Source organism: Anthonomus grandis, chromosome 22 (genome assembly GCF_022605725.1).
Source record: "Anthonomus grandis grandis chromosome 22, icAntGran1.3, whole genome shotgun sequence".
Lineage (NCBI taxonomy): Eukaryota > Metazoa > Arthropoda > Insecta > Coleoptera > Curculionidae > Anthonomus > Anthonomus grandis.
The window spans coordinates 46,368,863-46,393,170 of record NC_065567.1 but is presented as its reverse complement, the minus strand read 5'-3'; the positions used below and the strand labels follow the sequence as shown (position 1 = coordinate 46,393,170).

Below are 24,308 nucleotides of genomic sequence, written 5' to 3'. Positions count from 1 at the left end.
TACTTATTGCCAAGCGAAAGATTTAATCTATGTTTTATTTAATAATTATCTTTAACTTAATCGGGTGAAGCCTACCCTATATAGTAATATATTTTCTTTTTAACAGCACAGGATCACGAATCGACTGCGAATCGTCATATGATACACGTTCGATGTTCGATGCTCTCATCGATCGCTTCCAAGCTTACCGACTTTGTGTATACGCACGCAAAGTTGGACGTATAGACATGCTGCAGGCGAAGAGGGCGTCGCGCGCCTATGACCTTGCGTCAAGCAGGGTGATTGTTATTGCTTTAATTATAAAGGTTTTGCAAATATTTTTAATGTTGACGTATATACTATAAATTAATGTCCAATATTGCAAAATTATTAAAACAATTATCGGATTTATGTATAAATAACCCCGAATCTAGTCAAACTGAAACGAATTCACTCGAAGAAAGTTCTATTGAAAATCTCGCAAACAGCTTATTACCTGCCTTACCAGAAGAAAATCCTGAAGAACTAAATTTAATAGAGACAATCGAAGCTGATAACATTCCTTATTTCAACGGTAATCCTAAACTATTACAAAAATTCATTATATCTGTAAACATTTCTTAACAAACTTAAAAACACAACTATTATTTTTTCATATTGATTCCAACTAACTAACTAACTTAGAAATGAACATCTCTTAAAATTTGTTATGAAATTACAAGACGCAAGAAGTCTCTTATTTGCAAAACTTTAATCGTTGCAGTTCTTTAATCGTTGACGAAACCGAAAAACGAATTAAAATCGAACATTACGACGACCTTTCCATTAAAACATTTTTTAGCTGGATTATCATACCATATGTAACTTGTAATTTGATTAAAAAACCCGACAATCCTAAAACAAGCATTTGCAGCTGAAGAAAATTTTCTGTATTTCAGTAAAAATCAAACTCAATCTAGACAACCTTTACCCCAACATAGATTTATAAATAAATTTAATAATCAACCAATAAATATGCCCACGAAACCCCAACAACCGTCCCAACATTTTATAAAACCTCAACCCATACGTAATCCGTTTTCACCACAAGGAATGATTATTCCACCTAAAAAATTTTCATTACCCCAACAAAATATTTCAAATTCTCCTTCCAACCTATCCAAATACAAATCTAAATCCACTGTTTTCTCATAATATTTTTTTTCGAAAACCACTGCAATTGACACAACAAAATTACAACCTCCAGAGAATTTCACAAATTATAATGCAAAAAGTCCAATTAAATTATCCTAAAAGATTTCCAATAAATGCTAATCAGACTTCGTCCATTCGAAGCCGTAAAAATATAATTCGTAATAATTAAGACAAACCCACACCAATGGATACAAGTTCAGGCAATATAGTTATTAATAGAAAACCATTAAATTTTCAAGAAATATATACCCAGGAAATAAATGAATAGAATATACCAAATTATGGCACATTAATGATCTAGAAGAATATTACAATTATTATGAACCTTCCGATCGTGACATTCATGATCCTTGTAATTATTGCGCTGCTTCACATTTTCAGCGAAACAGTATTTCACTGAAAATACTACTGATAATAATTACCATAACCTAAACAACTACAGCGAAGATCTGTTCAAACCTTAACCCAAACTTATTTTACTCAGGCTCAACAAATAAAACCCCAGACATAATATTACTTAATAACATCCGATCAGGCCTTCCTTATGTGTTGATTATTCTCGAAATTAACGCTTATTTTTTAATCGAATGAAGTTCACGAAGTTTAATTAAATCAGATTTAGCATAGAATTGGTTTCAAACTTTTATAAAAAACAAAGTGAAGAAGTGGCTAATCTTCCAATTTTCAAAATGTTTAATACTTTAAGATATGCAAAATTCAACCTTTTTGATTTCTCACAAAAATTTGATGGACTAATAGGTGCAGATCTCTTAAGTCAATTAAACGCTAATATTAATATTAAAGCAAGAAAATTAAAAAATCCTTTCGCTGAAATACCAATAATTTACGGTAAAACTATCCATACAGCAACAAAATTTACATCATAGCAGAGATCCTTGTGACTTAATAAATACATCTTTTTAATAAATAAATACATAAATACACAGACTATGTCTATTAGAAAGAAGAAAGAAAATGTGCTATATTACGTAAGACAACAAAATCTTGTGTACAAGCATCCTAAAAACTAAAAAATTCCAAATTCAATTTAAATTTCAAATTTCAAACAAACATAACATCTAAAACACTTTACCATAAAATTTACACACATTACCAAAATTAATTATAACAAAACAGATTTAAAAAAAAACATCTTTTTGATAAATTTGATTAAAAAATAAGTAAAGCTGTCAATAAAACAGAATTTAAAGGAAGTAAATTAAATTATTTAATAGGAAACAGAACTAAAACACTAAAATGATGTCAGAGCGCAGGTCAAAAAGTATTAAAAAAATCGTCAAGGCTGTAATATGCCCTGGATAATAAAAGTGATTTTAATTCCTTTTTTTAATTTCTTAACTTCTAAAATTTGTCTGATACATAGAGGAACATGGTTGTAAATTTTTTTGCTAAGGTATATAAGTGAGTTCTTGGTGAGGAAGGATGTAGGGATTGGTAAGGGAAAATCGTTAACCTGGCGAGTCATATGACCAGTGTTAGAGGGAGGTTTAGGACATTTATGAATAAGAGTAGCTGTTTCTAAGATAAAAAGAGAAAAAAGAGTTAGGATTTTTTGAGATATAAAGAGAGGTTTACAAGAATGTCTTAACCCAGCGGAACATAGGTATCTAACTGCCTTTTTTTGAATCACAAAAATTATGTTTAATAATCCCTTGTTGCTTAAACCCCAAAAAGGCAAGCCATAACGAAGATGGGACTCAATAAGAGAAGAGTACACTGAACGTACAACTACCCCTCCCAGCTCATGCCCCGCCATTCTTACTGCAAAGCATCCAGACCTGATCATGATCTTCGAAGCGAAGGCGACCATGAATGGTAATACCAAGGAACTTACAGCTTTCTTTGTTTTGCAAGGGGGAGTTTTTACTAAATATAAGGCCCTGAACGTCACACTTAAATCCCATAATAAAGGTTTTGCCCACATTAAATACAAGCCTGTTTGCAGCACACCACTCCGATAAAATCTTAAGATCCTTAAAAACCTGGGCTCTAACACTATCAGAATCTCTATGATTCCATAAAATGGTGGTATCATCAGCAAACTGACCCACTTTGCCCTGCAGTTTTAATGAACCCAAATCATTTACATAGAGAAAAAATAATAGTGGTCCTAACACTGAACCCTGAGGTACTCCAGTTTTAAGGGATCTGGAATCGGATAAACATCCAGATACTGTAACTCTTTGGGTACGATTAGACAGATAGGATTCCAGCCATTGCAATGCCACACCTCTAAAGCCATAATTATTGAGCTTAGACAGCAGTATTCCATGATCTACACAATCAAATGCCTTGGATAAATCCCAAAACACTGCCGCCGCGGACTCTCCAGAATTTAAGGACACATAAACACTCTCCAAAAAGCCGAAAACAGCGTCATGAGTCCCTTTTCCCGTTTGAAATCCAAACTGATTTGCAGATAAAATGCAATTATGTTGCAAAAAAGACAAAATTCTGATTTTTGCAAGTTTTTCAACTATCTTGAAGAGGGTAGATAATATAGAAATTGGACGGAAATTACAAGGCTCACTCAAATCTCCACCCTTATAAAGAGGGATAACCACTGCCTCTTTCAAACATGCTGGAAAGATGCCATTATGAAAGAAATTGTTTATGGCAGAAGCTAAGGCTTTCAATGCTGAGTCAGGCAAAAGGAGTAGTAATTTTGATGATATCCCATCAGCTCCAGCTGATTTATGGTTTTTTAAGCTTTTAATTGCATCTCTAACGCCAGTAAGGCTAACAGGATAAAAGAATTTTGGACTGACACTTGTTGAATATAATGCAAAGGATCAATATTAGTATTCACATCTTTGACCAATAAATGAGGAATATTACAGTAATAATCATTTAGACTATTTGGTCTTACTTCTGGTTCTGAAACTTTCTTGTGAGAATGCCTGAAGTCATTTATACTTGACCAACATTCTCTCTGCCTATTTGAGAACACATTCAAGTGTTCACTATAATATTTAACCTTTGCTGCTTTTATCGTCTTTCTGTATAGACTACGATATTTCTGATGATAAAGAATAATGTTTGCATTAGTTGTATACTTGCACAACTTAGCCAAAAAACGGAGGTTTTTAGCTGAAGTTCTGAGGCCTGCTGTGACCCATGGTTTTCTATTTTTCATTTTAAGCCTCTTTTTAGGAAAACACTGATTGATCTTGTCACATAGTACATGAAATAACAAAGTAAACGGGTCAGGAGCCATTTCAACTGCATTCCAATTAACCAAAGCTGTAGTAGAAGAAAAAACATTGAAATTTGCTCTGCTGAAAATTCTTCCTATATAATGAGATGAAGGAAATACAGTGTTGCATGGAATCCTAGCCAGAATGGCTTCATGGTCAGAAATACCAGATGAGAGTACTCTACATGACACATCATTTAAATTTGTACACAAATAATCAATGGTAGTTGCAGATGAGGATGTTATACGTGTGAGTGAAAGAACATGCATCTTCAAGTCATAAGATTCCAATATACTTAAAAGGGATGTATGATATGATGGCAAGCTTACATCAGCGAAGTTAATGTTAAAGTCACCAGCCAATATAACTATGGAGTGTAGAGACAATTGGGATAATAGAGAATCAAGTTTGTCCAGGAACATACCAATATCTCCTGTGGGTGGTCTATAAACACAAAGAACATATAAATTAAATCGCTTACAAAAACAAAGGGAGAATTCAAAAACCTTCTCCAACAGAAAGCTATCATACTTTTTTATTTTATTAATTTTACAGAAAAAAGCTTCAATTGTTTGTTTAACTAAAATAGCTGTTCCTCCATGTATGGACTGTTGCCAAAAAAAATTGATATAGGAATATAATTAGATATTAAGAAACATTCGTTAGGCTTTAACCAGTGCTCAGAAAATTACATGAATCAAGTAAAAGATGACGCTCGTCCATTTTATTTCTTAGAGACTGTATATTTAAAATAAAACTACTGAAACTTTTCGCATGCTTATTTTCAATGTTATTTATAAAATGTGAGTGAGCTTCATCTTCTGTGTATTTATCTATAAAAAAGAATCCCTATCACAGTCAGTATCTAGAAGTCCAGGTTGATTACTTGGTTTTATTGTGGACACATTTTTTGATGAAATGCTACTTTTGAAATGCTTTAAAATATGGGTATACATTAATGATTCCAAAGTCTGATCCAAAGTTGGTGGCATGATTAGACTCTAAAATTCTATTTAGATTAATATTATTTGCGTGAAATATTCTATAGAGAGCCTTATTGCTATTATAAATTACATTATGGTTTGGATACATGTAAGGGCTTGTCATCACTAAACTATTGCTATGTAAATGTATAAAACTTTTTAAAATATTGAATGATGAGCAAATACCATTTAACATTAAAATCAACATATCATTTTCTGTAAATTCCTTAACCATAGATGACGCAGTATAAATCAGTTCATTGTTTGTACTTCCTGGCTTCAGGAAACATTGGACTTTGTAGTTAGCTTCAAACTTCAGACGCAATTTCTTCAGGAACACTCTACTACAATTTCCACCCACAAAAAGAAGCTTAGGTCGATTATCAACGGTTGAATTTGGCCTACATGGTAACTGTGTTGGAGAATGTATATTAACAAATCTAGATAAGTTTAGCTGTTCCTTTAATGCACAAATATCGGAATAGCAAGTATCTTTTTCAACTTCCAACACCTTTATAGACTGGATCATATTCTTATTCATCTTAGTTAAATCATTAACTTCCATTTGTAACTTATTTATTTGCGTTTTATAGGTTGCAGATTCATTTTCTAATGTTTTTATTGTTACAATTAAATTTTTATTTAAGGTATTTAACTCATTGATTTCTATATTGAAATGTATTTTTTCCTCTTCACATACTTTTAATAGTGACAGTAACTCACATTCTTTACTTTTTAAATTTGTTAATTCAATTTTAAGTTCATCATTAAGTTTGTGTAGATTATATAGGGAGGAGGAAAACTTCTTCTTGGCCTCTGACACTTTATCTTCAAACACCAAACTTCTTCTCATTCTTTCCATAACGTATTAAACATCCATATGAAGACATAAAAGACCGAATTGAAACCCAAAAACAATAAATAATCGATAAAAGAAATACTTAAGGACCAGACCTATACCAATTCAAAATAAACCAGACAAAAGCAAACAAAAACGAAATAATCCAAATAAAAGAGTTAAAAATACCCGTTGTTGCAGGTTATTCCAACATGCATTATCAGATATACCATACACGGACCTGACAAAGAGCCCTGGACTTAACCTTTAAAACTAGGAAATGCTCAAAACACCAGAAGCTTTTGGTCATTTATACAAATCTATGACAAAACATCAATACTAAACAAATATACTAATTTAGATAACAATCTTCATAAAATTATGGCGACAATAGAAAGCACTACCACATTTACAAGAGAATTCATTAGCTCATACAAACTAGCAATAACACTAGAAGACACAATTAAAACACAACTTCTACAAATAAATCCACTTTTATTTAAAAATAGAGCGAAACGAGTAATATATATGATAAATGGCTTTGGTCTGATTGATAAATATATTCTTAAAAGATTAACCGGCAACTTGGATCAAGCTTTGATTCTTCAAAACGAAAACAACTGAAAAGCTTCATTAAATACTCAACTTTCTATAATCGAGAATTTAAATAATTATTTTCAAACAATTGCACAATAATATAGAAGACCACGCTCTCAACCAACCCGTGTACTTTCACCAATCCAGCTTTTGGACTTTACTACTGAACGTACTAGTAATTAACGTCTATCTATCTCTTCTACTAGAAGCTAGTACTTCCGTTTTTTGCACTTTAATGCTTTCCATAAGCTCGTCCCTTAGGCAGGAGGAGTTATGAGTTGCCTTAACGCCCATGGATATCGCTGATTGTATTACGAAAATGGTAGTGTGTGCTAATGGAAAATGTGGTGATGTTGCGAGTCAGATATTTAATCAAATGAATCCAGATAATCATATTCACCGAAAATACACAATAGAGCTGGTGGCGAAGTTTAGGGAGACAGGATCAGTTGCAAAACGAAAACCAATCGCTCCAAATCAATGATAGTTGGAAACGAACCTATGGAATTTGTTGTTTTGGGCGTCAATATGGACCCTACATTAGGCACCAGGTAATTCATTACCTGTAGGTTGTCGCATATCTCGTACAAGCATTCGCAGAATTTTAAAGATACATAAATTTCACCCCTTCAAAATTTATGTAGTACAACAATTGAACAACAACATGAAAAGAGTCTGATGATGAGTAAACTCATCGAAATGCATTACTCTTGATTAAAAGATTGGCCTTTTTATTTGTGGACAAAAATCTTCCAGCCCTTTTTTAACTGTATGTCCCTCAGGTCCATGTTTAAGTTTTCCCTCACGGGTTAAACACCTGGCCAATTCATAAACGTCTTAAAACCGTCGGGTGTTCTGGCACTACAGGTTCGTTTTGTTTTTTTTTTCAATAGTTTTACTCACCCTGACCCTAACTTTTAACCATATAAAATTACTTTCTAAATAAATAATTTATCTTATCAACATAAATAAGGTGAGATAAGATAAATTAATCAAATAACTAATAAACAAAATCATTTCTAAGAAAACTATACATTAGTGTTATAACAGCTTATAATTGGATAAATTATAAGTTGATATGGATGACATTTCTGCAAGATAAATTAAGTGCGAGAGAGCTGCTGCCTGGCTTTTTCCCCAACTAGAGGGGGACTTTAATTATGCCACTAGAGGCTACTAGTGGACTTTACCTTGTATCATCTTAGGTTATTTAAATTAAATAACTTAATAAATGAAATAAAGTTGGACAATACAAAATATGCTCATTTATAAGATCGAAAGATTGGAAAATAGAACTGTTCTTTAGTATGGTAAGCGTAAATTATGAGATGCCTTTACATGTTCTGAATTTAATCTTATAAATTTAATTTAATCTTACACTAACTTTTGCTTCTTAGCAGGTGATAGCACTGAGATCGACTATAACAATGAAACTTCGACCGTTTGGCTTTTACCAGCTTGTTTTATTTAGTGCGTGCACAAGTGATCATTTCGTACATCTTTCAGCAAAAAAAAAATGTGAAAGGCTTATGGTATAATTGTGTAAACGTTATTACTTAAAATTGAGTGTTTTATGATTTGTAGGAAAGTTCGAGCTATTAAATTTTGAAAGTTAACCAAATAACAATACGAAGAAAAAGATAGTCTCCTGGCTGAGCAGGGGCCCCTAAAGATCAGTGTACCAGTGAGTACCATTTTGACATACTCATGTTGTGGATATGTTTAATATATATTTTGTTTACATATTATACCTACTTAAATAAATTATTATTTAATGCTGTTAAACTTTAAATACAGTCCCCTTAAAATTATCAACCTACAGGGTAGAAAATTCCCTTATACATTTTCACACACCATTCTAAAGTTTAATCTCAATTTATTTCTAATTAAACTACTTCTTGCATACTAAATGTTTAAACTCAGTTAAATTCATATCGAAATAATTATAATTAGAAGGCTTCTTATTAGACATATTTAACGTAACGATTTATTAAATGTAAAACACAACTAACACACAACTGAAACTTATGTGAGAACTGAAAAAATTAAGTGCTAACACGTTGAGTTCCAAGAACAGAGGAACCGTATGAAAAATACACATTTCCAGCAAAGGCGCGGTCCTTTAACCCCGGTGGAAACTCTAAACTTTTTTTCTTGGTTTATTTAAGACAATAAAACCATGTTTTCAACAAAATAACCGAGCTAACATGATGAGAGTATCAAAAGGGGTAAAACCACCTGTATGATCAACTGTAGTATTTCTTTTCAATTAGATCGCCACTGGTTTGGGTGGATGTTTTGTAGTGTATATATTCCAAAAGTATTATTATTATTATTAAGATATGGAATTTCCCTTGGGTTCGCCAACATTAGATTGAAACTCCCAGTACGTTTGACTAAGAACATGATGCAATAGCATACAACTTCCATCAGACATTAACGAATTTTTAGCCTGCAGACCAACTTGATTCACTGCATTTCATGGGATTTAATTAACAAGAGCAAAACGTTTCTATGAATGACAACACCCCCACTACGCCCTATCAACAAGTGACAGTGATGCACCCTACCAGTTTAAACTATTATAATCAACAATTTTTAATGCTAGGGGTTTTAAAATAATTTACCTTTTTCATCTGGACTGGTTTGGGCAAAGAGTTTGTTGCTTGCTCTACCTAAAAATCACCAAATAGCCATTAAAACATATTTCAATCTATAAAATATAAAATTATTAATATAAAATTCTAAACATAATGCTGACCTCTTGATTGTCCCCTAGTGTCGGCCAGTCACAAATATCAGTCAATTCTCTAGCCTGCAACAAAAATTGTTTTATATTAGGTTGAGCTTGGCAAATATATATATATATATATATTATATATAAAAAAATATGTTAATATGTTAAAAAAATATACAGCGGATTTTCTGGAAACTGCCTTTTAAACCACTAAGGTCTACATTTTGAAGAAAAACAGAAAAAATTAAATATGTCGAAAACTATCAACTTTTGCATCGAATTACCAGTAACCCTTAATATATATATATATATATATATTATATATATATGAGAAATAATTGAGCAAGATTTAACTGAAGTTATTTCAATTTAACAATTGAATAAAATTTGTGTGGAAAAAAATTAAAAAATTTAACTTTATACTTTAGAATAATCTAATAGTTTTTAATTAAGAAAATTTCGTTAATAAAACTCAGAGCATGGGGAAAATTATAGTTCCAATAACTTCAAACAATCTTTAATTATTTTGGGCTAAAACATCATAATTTACCAGGCAAAGTAAGAAATTGCTCTAAAGCAACAAAGGTTAAAATTAATGAAAAATGTGATTTTTAAGAATAGTCATAGGTTTTTTAGGCTTTTCAACTGATAACAGTGTGACTCTTTTCTTGTTCTTTTTGTTGCACCTGATTTTTAAGATATCTTTTAAATATTTTTAGATAAGTACTATTTATCGGGAAGTAAAAATAAAATAAAACTGAAGAAGTCTATTATGAGTACTATTTTTTGTGTGCAGCCGACAACCCTTAAGTTTTTTAAATATTTTATTAGGTTTTTCTTGTTTCTTTTTAGTATTGTTACACTTATTTGAATGTGATGTACAACATTTAAGTGTCAAAAAACATACACTTAACAATGTGGATGATTTTGTAAGTTTAGCGTTTGCCTACGAACCCGATGGTCGCTGGTTCAATGCTCGACCAAGTCATATTTTATTTCCGTTCTCTCGTACGATATAATGTGAACATCAGCAATATTTTTTATATATTTATTTTTTGTTTTAACTTAAATGTTTGTGGTGTTAAACGAATAGTTTTACCGGTAAGTCGTATCTTAACATTGTAATTCGTGTCTATGCATTGTTTTTTTATACTAGGGTTGCTTCCTACTTTTAGATCTGATGATGCATTAGAGCGAAATATTTGTAATAGTTTTTTAAAAAATAAACATAATCTGAGACCATTGACTTTGTGTCCCTCCAATCTCTGAATCTTTATTATTAAGAGATCTCTTTGAGAAAATTGAGACTACTTTTTTAAATTCAAATAATAATAATGATGGTTTTATTTCCAGTACTTAAAAATTTTAGATTTGTGGATTCCTTTCTGAGGAACATTTTGAGCATAAATTATCTCACAAGGGGATGTTAAAAAAACGTTATTTTCTAACACAGTGCCTACGCCATTTTTTCATCTTCTCAAAAGACGAAATGTAGAAGCACAGGAGGATGGTAATTTCCCGCAACAGCCTCTTAATATGATTATAATGTTATCAGGTTTGTGTACCAGATACCGCCATTACTGATGTTTCCTCTTACCAGTTGCACCCAAACCGACCTAGCTTTAAGTAAGAACAGCCCACGCTTTTTGAGCACATTTCTGACAGAAAATAAATAGTCCCATCAAAACTTCATTTGATAACTTAATAATGGACTTCTCACCATTTTAGTAAATGAAGAATTTTAATTTAATTTTCAATTATCATGGATAATGCTGATTAAATTGGGCTATGGGAAGTTAATTAACATCGTCTCTTAAAGTTATGTTTAAAATTTCAGCTTTTTAGGAACTTAAATGGCTAAGACATAAACAATTAGTTATCCCCCGGTTTTTAACAAAAAAACACGCAAAATTATTTATTTTTTTCGATAACCGCTAGCGATAGGTATAGGAAAGTATCATTAAAAAAGGCTCAAAACGAAACAAGGAATCAAAATACCTAAAAATATATAGGGTGTTTCATTTAAGAAATCAAAGGTGTTGCCATTTCTCTATAAGCGGCAAACTATTTTGGACCGATAGAGCATTGTCTATTACCATGCCCCACTAAATTTTCACAAAATTCTACGTTGCGTTTTCCGCATACGGCTAGCGTACCATCGGTCGTCAATCATATGCATTATATATAAGAGTTAAATGTTTTCATATTTAAATATACTAAATATATGTATAAATGTACGGTGTTATGGAAGATCGTTTTACGTGAACAACACTTTTTGTGTATATGTGCTATATTAATGCACAATAAATTTGATTTTGATCATTGCAAAGACGTCCTTTTAAAAGCAAAAGTGCCAGTTGGTGCAGGTACAAAAAAACATATCTCTTGACTTTCGATTTGTTTATTTTCGGCCACACAATATTATTATATAAAAATATTTGCAAGCATGACGTACACTTGGTCAAGCGATATATTTTATATAGTTTTATTTTGTTAAATTAGGTTCTAGCGCGACGATGATATCTCAAGAACTTATATTTTAGTCGTCTGTCACAATACTCAGGTTCGTAAGTTTATTTATTTTATTAAAGATTTTTTTTATTAGGGATAACAAATAATAATTACGGTCACCATTTATTATTATCGAATTTTAGGTAATTTTAATGAGGGTAGCACATTTAAATGTTAGGTCGTTGAATACAGGGTTCAATGAGTTCCGGAATTTGATTGAGCAAAATAGTGTTGATATAATGTTTATTTCAGAAACTTGGCTCTCAGAGAGAGACAGCTCTGAGAACTTCGATTATAGATATCAGTTTTTTAGAAAAAACAGACTACACAGGAGAGGTGGTGGCGTGGCGGTTTATGCTAGAAATGAATTTAATGTTAATATAATTTTTGATTTTGACATAAACAGCCAGCTTGATTTATTATGAAGTAAGAATTAAACTTAAGAATAAAACTTATATCTTGGGAGATATTTATAAATCACCTGCGCTTAATTTTAATGACTTGATGAGCGAATTTGATAGCATTTTATCTGCATTATATCCATTTATTTTATTACATCCGTTTTCTCAGCTATACTCGTCCATGAAACTGACTGTTAGACAGGAAGACTTTAAAAATGTTTGCAAAAAGGAGGAGTGGCCCAATGCCTCCAATTGTCTCACGATCTTCTTGATCACAAAGGACACAAGGAACCCAATCCAGAACAGCCTACATACTAAGAAGATTAGCATGTATTACCAGAACATAAGAGGGCTTAGTAATGCAGAACTTAAGATAGTCTTAGTAATGCAGAATTATTCTCCGATAAATACCAGGTATTTAGGAAGGATAGAGTAAACAAAATGACCGACGGAAGTGGTGTCCTTTTAGCCATTAAGAGAGAATTTGTAGTAAGTCATGTTGAAATTATAACTTATTAGTGCCTCCTTGGAAAGCTTAGGGTTAGACAAAAATGGTTTAATGTAAGTTGTGTTTATATACCAGCCTATATAACAGCTGATAGTTTTGAGCCTTTTTTGAATACTTTCGAAGGAATTCATAAAAGTCATAGAAAAATGTCAACAGCTAACTTTATATTAGGGAATTCAAATAAAGCATTTCAGTTTCTTGATGCAAGATATAGATTAATATTAGTAAAATGAGCTAGGTTGAAGTTGTATAATAGTTGAAAAGCTTGTGAAAAATAGAATGCTTCATTTTTTATAGTACTTAAGTAGTTGTATCTTAGCATTAATGAGCGAGATTGTGCTTCTGTGGTATTTTGTGATATCTCTACTGCCATTAATTGTATTAATCATGGTATTTTTCTAAAAAAGTTAACTATGTATGGCTTTACAGGGAAATCTCTGTGATGGTTTCAGTCTTATGGTGTTCCACAAGGATGAAGGGCCTCAATTATTTCAGCTTTATATCAATGACTTGCCTGGTAAGCTGATTCTAATTAATTGACATTTAATATTACAAAGACAAATACTTAAATAGTACTTAAAGTACCTAAATTTTAGAGGTAATATTAAAAAAAATGTCTATAGGAAAGAGTAGGATTGAACACTTAGATGAATGTAAGTTTTTAGGAACTTGTATTGACAGCAGGTTGAAGTTTGAGTATCACATAGGTAATATCTGATCTAAAGCCTCTTAGAGTAGTTATGCTGTGAGAATTGAGTTTTGTATTATATTTGCAAGAAACGTATACTTTGCATTAGTTGAATCGCACCTAAGTCGTGGGAAGTGCTTCTGCGGCTTGTGTTCAACAACACACTTTACTTCACTTTTTGTGCTACATAACGAGCAGTGCGTTATATCTATAACCTGGCTTTTAGAGACTCCTGTCATCCATATTTTGTTAGTGGTGGGATTTTGACATTAGCATGTTTTTTCATTATAGAAACGATCTGCCTTATGTATAGGAAACAGTGCCACCATTCGCCTTCAAAATTACAAAAGATTTAGAGTTAGTGTTAAAAATTTACTAGTATCCTGTGCATTTTATTAAATTTTCAAATATAAAACGTAAACATTGTTGCTTAAAAATATTTTTCCTGTGCATTTTCCTAATATTAACAGGCTGCAAGTTGTAGAATTATTATTTTAGTAATGTAGGTATAAATATGGCCAAAGAAATAAAAAATTCAAACCAAATTAAATTTCAAACAGTATTGAGTCACTTTTACATTTAATAAATTAAATATTTAAATGTTGTTATTTTCCACACATTTTTGAACATTGCATTATTACTCCTATACATAAGTCCGGAACCCAAGAGGCCTTAAATACCTATCAACCTATAGTACTAACTAGCAACCTCGCAAAAGTGCATTAAACTTAGATTGAATGAATATCTAAATGTAAATAAAATAATATCAGAGCAACAATTTGGGTTTAAACAGAACTTTACCACTGAGGATGCGGTTGCCTGTTTAACAAATTGTATAAACCAAAGTTTTGTTCAGGGGAGTAAATGTATTGGAGCTTTTCTTGATCTAGGGAATAAGTTTGACACTGTGACACCATATTCTTCTTCACAAATTAGAGCAAATTGGTGTACATTCCATGTACACCAATTTGCTCTGTACTGAAACTTTTTCAGTCTTACCTAGGAAATAGAACTCAAAGCGTTAAAATCAATAATTCAATGAGCATTTGGAAAAATTAAAGAAGCAGGGGCAGTTAGTGTGTTTTGCTGATGACACAGTACTGTTTGTTACAAGCAAGAGTTGGTTTGAAGCAAAAATAAAAGCCAAAACTGCACTTAAACATATAAAAGCCTGGTTTGATCAGCATTGTCTAACATTGAATGCCAGAAAGTCAGTGTTCCTGAACTTTTCAGTTGCCAGTTCATTTTAAGTCACAAAGTTAAAAATTCATCAGTATAAATGCCAAGATATTTGGTTTGCTCAGTGCCCATGCCAACTTGAAATTATTTCTGTTGATAAATACAAGTACCTTGGAGTGATACTGCGAGCGAACTCTCTAACTCGATAGAAAGAAAATTTGTTTCTTTTATAGAAAAAAGTCTAAACCCTACTCTCAATCTCAACTGGCTTAGATCGGGTAGAGTTCGGCAACCTTCGGAATAAAAATATAGAAATGGAATAGAATAGGTTGTATGGTCTTGCTATTACTTTCGTCTCTGTTCAGTACATTGAAAAAAAGATGTATTTATCTTTGTTGTGGGGATGTTTTCGTAGCAGATTTGAAAATCACAGAATTCTCATATTAGACCATTAAGCCCCATTGTGCAAGGACCAACGTTTTTAAGAAGTGGTAAAGGGGATAGGGTCGGCTTGAAAGTGATTCGAAATGAAACTTACTAATTAAATAAAGAATAGTATTTTATTAGAAAATGTTAAACCATAAATGTCTACAAAAAAATAACTTACTTAAATCACTTGATTACAACAGATTAATTAGGGTTTTATTGCGGTCAAAAATCAACGGTATATCTTTGAGTGAACTATAATTTGTTAACTACTTTTTTCAGGTTTAAAACGATCATTAAGTTTATAAGGTCATATAGTTTATCCACGCTTATTTACGCCCCGAAATTGGGAAATTCCCAGTGATTCCAGAGAAGGCAATAAAATGGGTTTTATTACTCTTCACAAATCTTGAAAATAATATATATATATATAGCGTATACACCATTTTATTAACTCACTGTTTTAACTAAAATTGAAAAATTGCACGCGTCAAACTGACAGTTTTAACAATAATAAATCGCCTGCTTTTTAAACGCCTTAAAAATGTAAGGTTAAAAATGCAGTGTTTTTTGTACCTATTAGGTAGGTTTCGCAAAAAATATAAGTGAAATAAATACACATACAAAGTTATAAGACTGCAAATATATATATATATATATTATAGGCCTGAAGAAATGTAATAAGACTGTCAAAGTTTTTTTGTATACTGCGAATATTTAAATATAAAATGTTTAACAATTTTGAAGCTATTAACAATGCTGCAAACTGCATTGATTTTTCATATTCGTCAAGTTCATTTAAATGGCAATTGCATTTTGAATCTTAGTCATTAAAACCGGAATTGTGAATTTTACTTTTCAGTGTATTAAGGTGAATGTTTGGAATCATATTTATACCCATATTTTGTAGAGGCCTTTTCACAATTTATATATCGTTTCTCCCCTCTAGTGCAATTGCGGTATTCATGTGGTAATTAAAGACCCACAAGACATAGTTGGTGCTTTTGCACTGTTCTTTCGTGAGGCATTTATACAATCAAATTTCATTAACCATTCGTCGACGTCTGATAATGTGCCCCACTTTGACATTTCCAACGTTGATGCTTCCCAGATTATTTTGGCTAGTAAAAAACTAAAAAATAAGTTAACATCTGGTGTAGACGGTGTACCTAGCTTCTTGGTAAAATATTGCATTGGTGTCCTGGCTGATCCGCTGATCTACATTTTCAACTTAATACTGTCAACAGAATAGATTCCTGAAATTTGGAAGAGTGCTAAAATAATACCTATTTTAAACGCTGGGGACTGTGCTCAAATCGTGAACTACAAGGCCAATCTCATTACTCTGTAACTTCTCAAAAATTTTCGAAATTATCCTGAATCGGTCGCTATTTAGTCACGCAAAAGAACTCATCTCTGTAGACCAGCATGGATTTTTTAGCGGGCGATCTTGTGTTACTAACTTATCCTATCTGTCTAGCCACATCTGTGAATCACTTGATGTTAATACTCAAGTCGATGTTATTTATACTGACTTCCAAAAAGCCTTTGATCGGATAGATCACTATATTTTGCTGTATAAATTAACTCAGTATGGTTTTTCAGGGAGATTATTTAATTTATTTCATTCCTACTTGATTGGTAGATCTCAATATGTCCAATATGAGGACTTTAAATCGAAACTTTTTAACGTAACGTCTTGATTGAGTCACTCACTTGTCATATTGATTGAATCGATGATTTGAAGCTATATTTAAATCTATATCGTTTGGAGAATTATGTTTTTCTTCAGAACTATCTAAATACGTTGGAGGTATGGTGCGCTGTTGACAGGTTAGGCTTGAAAGCGGCTAAATGTAGTGTGGTCTGTTACTCTAGATCAAAAACACCCTTAAATTTTGATTACTCTATTAATGATTTTGGCCTTCAGGCAGAATGACATATATCCAGTTAGAGGGTTTGATCATCGGCAACTATTGGAACGCTTCAATCTACATCCATTACGTCTCAGAAGAATGATCTTCTCTGTAAAATTCCTGCATGGGTTACTGAATGGATTCATTGATAGTCCTGTACTTCTTTCTGGTGTACGTTTCATGGTGCCTAGACTTAATGCTAAACATCCCCTAACATTCTTCCTGCCAAGGCCTCATACTAACACCTGTTGAAATCGCCGCTATATACAATATGCGCTATATTTAATCGGATCTGTCACATGTGTGATATAAATTTCTCTCCGGTTCATGTGATTGTCGATATCTTGATGGATCGTTACTCTTGGGATTAAGACCCATGTGTTTAATTAAGTTAGTAGGTATATTGCACTTAATTTGATTTAATTTTGTTGAATATGTGATTATCTTGTTAAACTTTTATAATTGGGTTTTTATATCATATTAATAGTTATTTGTTCTAATTTTTTGGATAACTTTTGATATTGTGACTTTACTTTTTTTCTTTTCTTTTCATTCATTCTTTGAGCTTTGTTTTGTGTTTTTTTTTGTCTAAAAATTTTTTTTCTGTTATTGGGCAAGTTGCCTGTCGGAAATAAAGGCTTATTATTATTATTATTATTCATGCTTACCACCACAGTATCGACAGCATGGTCCATATGTACACCATGGCTTTTGTGAAAAATATGATGACACCTGAAACAGCATTGAACACCTACATCTTCATAGATAGGATAGCTCTGTCACTGTAAATAGATCCATTTATTCGCAAGTAGATGGTGAAATAGCAGCATTACAATTTTTATAAATGGTGCTCGTTTCATACATTTTATTTGTGTGCATATACGTTATGTCCGTAACATCACTGTCCCTTACGGAGTCATTCTGATGATGCAGACCATTTTCAATGTCTTTCACATTGAAATCTCCATTAAAACCAACAATTTTAAATTAAGGTCTTCTCATTTTTGTTAATTGGACTTGTAACCAATGTTACTCAACTTGTTGTCGGCATCCTCCTTCAGTTTCTCCATGTCCTGTTTTGAGTGGCATTGATTTCATTACAAAAAGGGTAGTAGTACTATACTAAGTCTGCCAGGTAGTCTATTAAAAAGCTTAACAGCCCAATACCCCACATCACTCCAACACCTAGTGAAGCGTTGATATATGGGGCTAGTCTGTTTACTTTCCGCGTTTCTTAATCACTCTATATTGTGATTTATTTCTGTGTACCCACAACAGATTTTCAAATATATAAACAGAAGTTGGTATAAGTATGCCTAAATTGGTAAAAACATGTCTACAGTCATCCCTTAAACATAGCCCAGGATTCTAACAGCCTTTCTTTGTAGAGCAAATAATCTCTTTATAAGAGGAGCACGCCTCCATGCTAAAATGGCGTAAGCTGAAACAGAATGGAAGGTTCCGAAATAGGCTGTTCCTAGAGTCGTGGGTGAAGAGCAGCTAGAAAGACAGCGGAGAGGATATACAACAGTTCGAAGTTTTCCCGCAACATTGTCAATGTGTGCATGCCATTGAAGGAGAAGGTCCAAATGGATTCCTAAAAAGTTAACTGTTGAAGTGCTGGCCATCTCCCACTGTCTCATAGTGAAAATGACCTTATTTGTCTTTTCTGCGTTTAAGTGTAGATGGTTCCTGTTAAACCACTCCTGCACTTGTATACATCCATCCCCAGCTCCGCACCCTCCAGTGAGTCAGCTGCACATACCACAGTTGTGTCATCAGCAAAAAGTGTGAACATACTGGTCTGTTCTATTAAAGGCAAGTCATTTATATAGATTAAAAAAAGTATGGGGCCGAAAACTGAGCCTTGGGGAACCCCTATGGTAATATTACTTTGAGCTGATGACACTTCTTTCATTGCCATCCTTTCAGAATTCAGATGGAGGTTTGTAGAAGATCACACATGTTGTTTACTCTCTGCATTTTGATGCAATTTAATTAGTATTTACCTAACCAAATATAATTAAACTAAGTTTGAGTGATTGGTAGCATATTTTACTTATGTACAAATAATGTTTGCCCTTTTTCTTCAATAAATAAGTTAGTTTTTGGGCACCAAAAATATTATGTGCTGTGATATCTTGGAACTGTTCTGAGCTTTCCTCTGTGGTGGCTTTGAATGTGAACATCTCATTTATAATTTTACTGACTTCTTTACAACTATGAGTCAACCAGAGCCACTGAAGTGTAATGTTTGTAAAGAATCTTGTGTATTTAAGGAAAACAAAAAGTGTGTTGTGTAGTGACTGCTAAGTAGTACTAGTAAAACTGCTACTGAAGTTAGAACGGCTCTTCTACAAACTCGAGCTTGCCTTTTTTGGTGCCCTGATTGCAAGAGGGAAAACTTGGCTCTGATCCAGAGGGGAAACGGTTTTTATGCACAAAGTGGAGGTAACGTTTTAATCACCAGCAATTATCTATTATGAAAGCTAATGAAGTAGAAATAACATAGTTGAAACTGCTTAACACCGAAATTACCTAGAAAAATACCCTGCTAAGGGAAACCAATACCTTTCAACCAGAAAATTGATACACTGTAACAGAAGCTGAATACTTTAAAGGAGCAGGCCTCTACACTCTCCATTTCCAAAAGTAACTTGCCACCGGCAGTTAATACATTAGAGAACTTCTTTTTAGAATATCAAGAAAGGGAGAATCGTATGAAGAACATTATAATATTTAATTGTCCGGAAACAATATCCAATCCCAAGGCTATTGCCACCCAGGTCATAGAACAATGCACAAAAGCTAGAGAGGCAGACATCCAAGCTTTTCTCTGAGGAAAGTTAAATAATAACAGAAACAGGCCCAAAGAGCTTAGGCAGGTTTTGAGGGATCGATTAGATGGAGGCGAAACAAACGTAAAAATTATACACGGAGGTGGTAGACCTCAAAATATAATATATACACAATAAACTAATTGGCTTGTCTAGCAAGAATATTAGCATTATTTACCAGAATGTCAGAGGTTTGAACTCTAAAACTAGTGAATTTTTTAAATCTGTATCTTTATGTGAAAATAAACTGGGGGCCTTAATTGAGACTTGGCTTCAGGATGGGGTCTTGAATCGTGAACTATTTAGCAATAATTATACAGTATTCAGAAAGGATCGTAGCCTGGATGTGATGAATGTGTCGAGGGGTGGAGGTGTACCATTAACCAGGATCGAACTTCAGGATCTGAAACAACTATTGCCTGAGGTTGCTATATTAGGCTGTAAGCTTTTAATATTTAATAAAGTAGTATATATTTTTCTAAATTACATTAAACCAAACCCAGCTATCTACCGAACTCTATCCGATTTTTTTTTCCTCTTTTCAACCCATTCAAGATATTGACACCATTTTCATAGGGGACTTCAATATTACATCTAATTCACAATTTAATAAATTAAATGACTTTATGGCCTTATGTGGTTTAAAGCAGGTTAGCTCCATTAAAAATTATTACAATAATCTCTTAGATATAATTTTGGATGTGAGATCGCTAAAGAAGATCTACCTCCCAGAAAGCAGGCATCACCCAACTATTAGTATCTCTTTTTCTCTTAAGAACAATTCCTCAAACTTGAACTTTGAACCAAATCCATGCAGTAGAAGTTATAACTTTAAAAGGGCAAATTTTCCATTTCTTTATAGACTGCTATCAGAGACTAATTGGAACTTTTTAACCTCCATCACTGATAATAATAATAATAATAATACTTCTTTATTTGCTCAAATACATCCAACAGCTTAGCATCGTCAAAAGGTATGGACTGTCAAACGCCAATAATACAGTGCACAAAGGGAGACATTAATCTATCAGAGTTTTACCTACATAACATAGCAAATAAAAAAAAAAAAATTAAACAAAATACAATTTTGGTTCGCATCAGAAATGCTCACAAGTATATGAAACATTTGCTATACAGGTATAAAAGTATAGTATTCGATAAATTTTGATAGACTAGGTTAAAGACTATTGTAGAATTCGTCCAATGAGTATGGACAGATCTCCAAAATCAGGTTTTTCGTTACTTGCTTAAATCTATTTAAATGTAGTTGTTTTGTGGTTTTGGGTATTGCATTAAAAAGTTTTATGGCATTAGTCATATAGCCCTTATGGGTCAGACTAAGCCTGTGTTGTGGAAGTAAAAGATTTCCCCCATGTCTGGTGTCATATAAGTGCCTACTATTTACTGTGCTAAATCTAAAAGAGTATGTTCTGGCAAATATCAGACATTGGTGAATGTATAGGCCAGGCATTGTCATGATTTTTAAATTTTTGAATAAAGGTCTACAACTATCTGTTGGTTTTTTGTTTTCTAGAATTCTGAGTGCCGATTTTTGCAACTTAAATGCTCTCTGCCAGTCAGCCGAGTTACCCCAAAATAACAGTCCATATGACAACTTTGATTGAAAAAGTCCCATATACGCCGTTCTACATACTACTGGAGGCGCCAATTGAACAATTCTGCGCAACAGAAAAAGAACCGACGAGAGTTTTATTGCCAGATCTATTATATGGTTCTTCCATGATAATTTATTATCTAGATAAACACCCAGAAATTTGATCGCGTCTATTCTCTGATGTCTTTCCCTTAAAGAGAAATTAACCACCTCTGTTTTATTTAGATTCAAGCATAGATTATTGTCAGCAAACCATACTTTTAACTTGTGAAGAGTTGCACTAGTTCCATTCTGTAGGGAAATCAGATCTGAATGCTGACTGAGAAGAGTTGTGTCATCCTCATATTGTACAGATATCACCTCTGAGAAGTGGGCGGGTAATTCATTTACATAAAGTAAAAACAGAAGAGGACCCAAGATTGATCCTTGAGGCACCCCTGTTGTTATTCGAAGTATGGAGGATGTTCTTCCTCCACAAGTCACCATCTGCTGACGCTCACAAAGGTAGGACTGGATAAGTTCCAGGCAAATACCCCGAATACCATAAAAAACCAACTTGCTCAACAAAATACTATGCGAGACACAGTCGAACGCTTTTGAGAGGTCGCAGAAAATTGCACTCACTGTCTTGCCCCCCTCAAATGCATCAACCAGGTAGTCTACCATTACCCTGAGTGCATCAGCAGTGGATCTTCCTTTTCGAAAGCCAAACTGCGCTGGTGAAAGTAAATTATGTTTATCAAGAAAAGATATGAGACGTTGGTTTAGACAGAGCTCAATGGGCTTGGATAATATCGGTATTATTGATATTGGTCGATGATTTCCTGGATCATCCATATTACCCTTTTTAAATATAGGAACAACTTTACTTATTTTAAGCTTTTGTGGAAATGTACCAGATGTAAAACATTTGTTTATTATTAGAGATAGTGGTAGGGCCAAACCATTTGCAAGTTGTTTCAATATTTTATTGCTCAAACCAAAGATGTCTTGAGCAGAACTATCACTTAAACTTTTTAATAGATCAATGACTTCTATTTCGGTAACAGGTGAAAGAAATACTGTTGAATTGTTATGTACATATTTTGCTGTAAATTGTACGGGATCATTAGATTTTTGCAGTGTATTTGTAATTGAGTCAGCTATATTCACAAAGAATTTGTTAAACTCATCGGGAGTTACATTACATTTCGAATTACTAGGATCATTATTTTTTGTTTCTTTAATGATGTTCCAGATGGTTTTGGATTTGTTATGACTATTTCCTATTTTGTTTGTATAATACGAGTGTCTCGCTTGTTTTATTTTAGTTTTATATTCCTTGATACGAATTTTTAGCCATTCTGAGAGATCTAGAGTACTGTTATGTTTATTTAAGGTAGAAAAGAAGTTTAAGTTATCTCTCAATCTTTTCAGTTCATTATTAAACCATTTTTTTTCTTTATTTGTGGTGAGAATTGTTTTAGTTTTTTTGGGAATATAAAAGTCTATAATAGACATTAGAACATTGAGAAATATTTCAAAAGAATTGTCAACGTTACAATTATCAAGTACCAACAACCAGTCAACGTTTAGTAATGAAGTAACACAGCGGGAAAATCTCTCTCCACAATACGGTCTGAACTCTAAGATCGTTGTGTGGGTGTTTTCAGTAGTTTCATTTATTGATTCATATGTATTAATAATAGCCATATGATCTGACATATAAGTGTCCCATAGAGTACATTTACAATTAATTGCACAATTTGTTATGCAGTTATCAAGGCAACTGCTTTTTGTGGTTTTTGAGATTCTAGTTGCGCTATTTACCAGGAATTTAAAGTCATATGTGCTGACAAGTTGGGTGAACTCGGCTGAAGTGAGGTTATCCTCTAGAAGATCTATATTAAAATCACCATAAATAAAGGTACATTTGCGTCTATGGAATAAGAAATTTAGAACTGTATCAAGACTCTGAAAGAACACGTCTAATTTACCTGATGGAGATCTGTAGACACTCAAAACTACAACCTGTAAGGCTTCAATCTCAGTCGCAACGACTTCAAAGTGTGTCTCTATTGACATGTTGTCTATAGTTGGGATCTTCTTTACAAGAAACGGTTCTCTGGTGTAGATAAGGACTCCACCTCCTCCTGCTTCAGTACGACTGAAACTGTTGGATAGATGGTATCCAGGCAGAGAGTAACTTTCTACTGCTTGTTGAGGAAGCCAATGTTCTGATAGACATATTATATCAAAATTCTTGTTTTCAATCTGGATTTCCAACTCATCCAATTTTTTTGTCAAACTTCGGATGTTAAGGGACATCATTTTGAGATTGGAAGTCGGCTGTATGCGGGCAACTCCCTCTAATTCAGATTCTGTTTCAGATTTTTCCGTCCATCTAAAAAATTCCGTCCAAGTGAGAAGTTAAACCTTTCAAATGCAACATTCTTTGGCCAGAAGGAATTGCTGTAGATGGTATCCTTTAGTTCTGGAGTCACTCCTACCATAAACTTTTTTTTGTCTGATTGGTTTTGTTTTGGGATACACTGTTTAACGTAGACATCAGTGGCAGTTGCTATGCTTGGTAACATAATTTTTTATATCCATTTCGGTGATAGTTTCATTAATTTTTGATAAGAAGACCCATACCCTTCTGTTTTGTTGGGCCGACGTGGAACCTAATTGTGTTTCATGAT

The 24,308-nt window shown here is 33.0% G+C and overlaps 1 protein-coding gene and 1 long non-coding RNA gene across 2 annotated transcripts in view; one reads left to right on the top strand and one right to left on the bottom strand.

Annotated features, from left to right (window-relative positions):
• Window positions 1-24,308, bottom strand: part of LOC126748606 (la-related protein 1B) — a 129,504-nt gene that overhangs the window by 90,956 nt on the left and 14,240 nt on the right. The window contains exons 2-3 of the mRNA XM_050457960.1: window positions 9,571-9,624; window positions 9,437-9,484 (exon numbers count right to left, since the gene is read on the bottom strand). Coding sequence (XP_050313917.1) covers window positions 9,437-9,484; window positions 9,571-9,624 — 102 coding nt within the window. The remainder of the gene's footprint in view (window positions 1-9,436; window positions 9,485-9,570; window positions 9,625-24,308) is intronic.
• On the top strand, window positions 7,851-8,585 carry LOC126748609 (uncharacterized). Its single transcript, XR_007664775.1, has 3 exons — window positions 7,851-8,119; window positions 8,207-8,341; window positions 8,394-8,585. It is a non-coding gene; the product is annotated as an uncharacterized LOC126748609 (long non-coding RNA).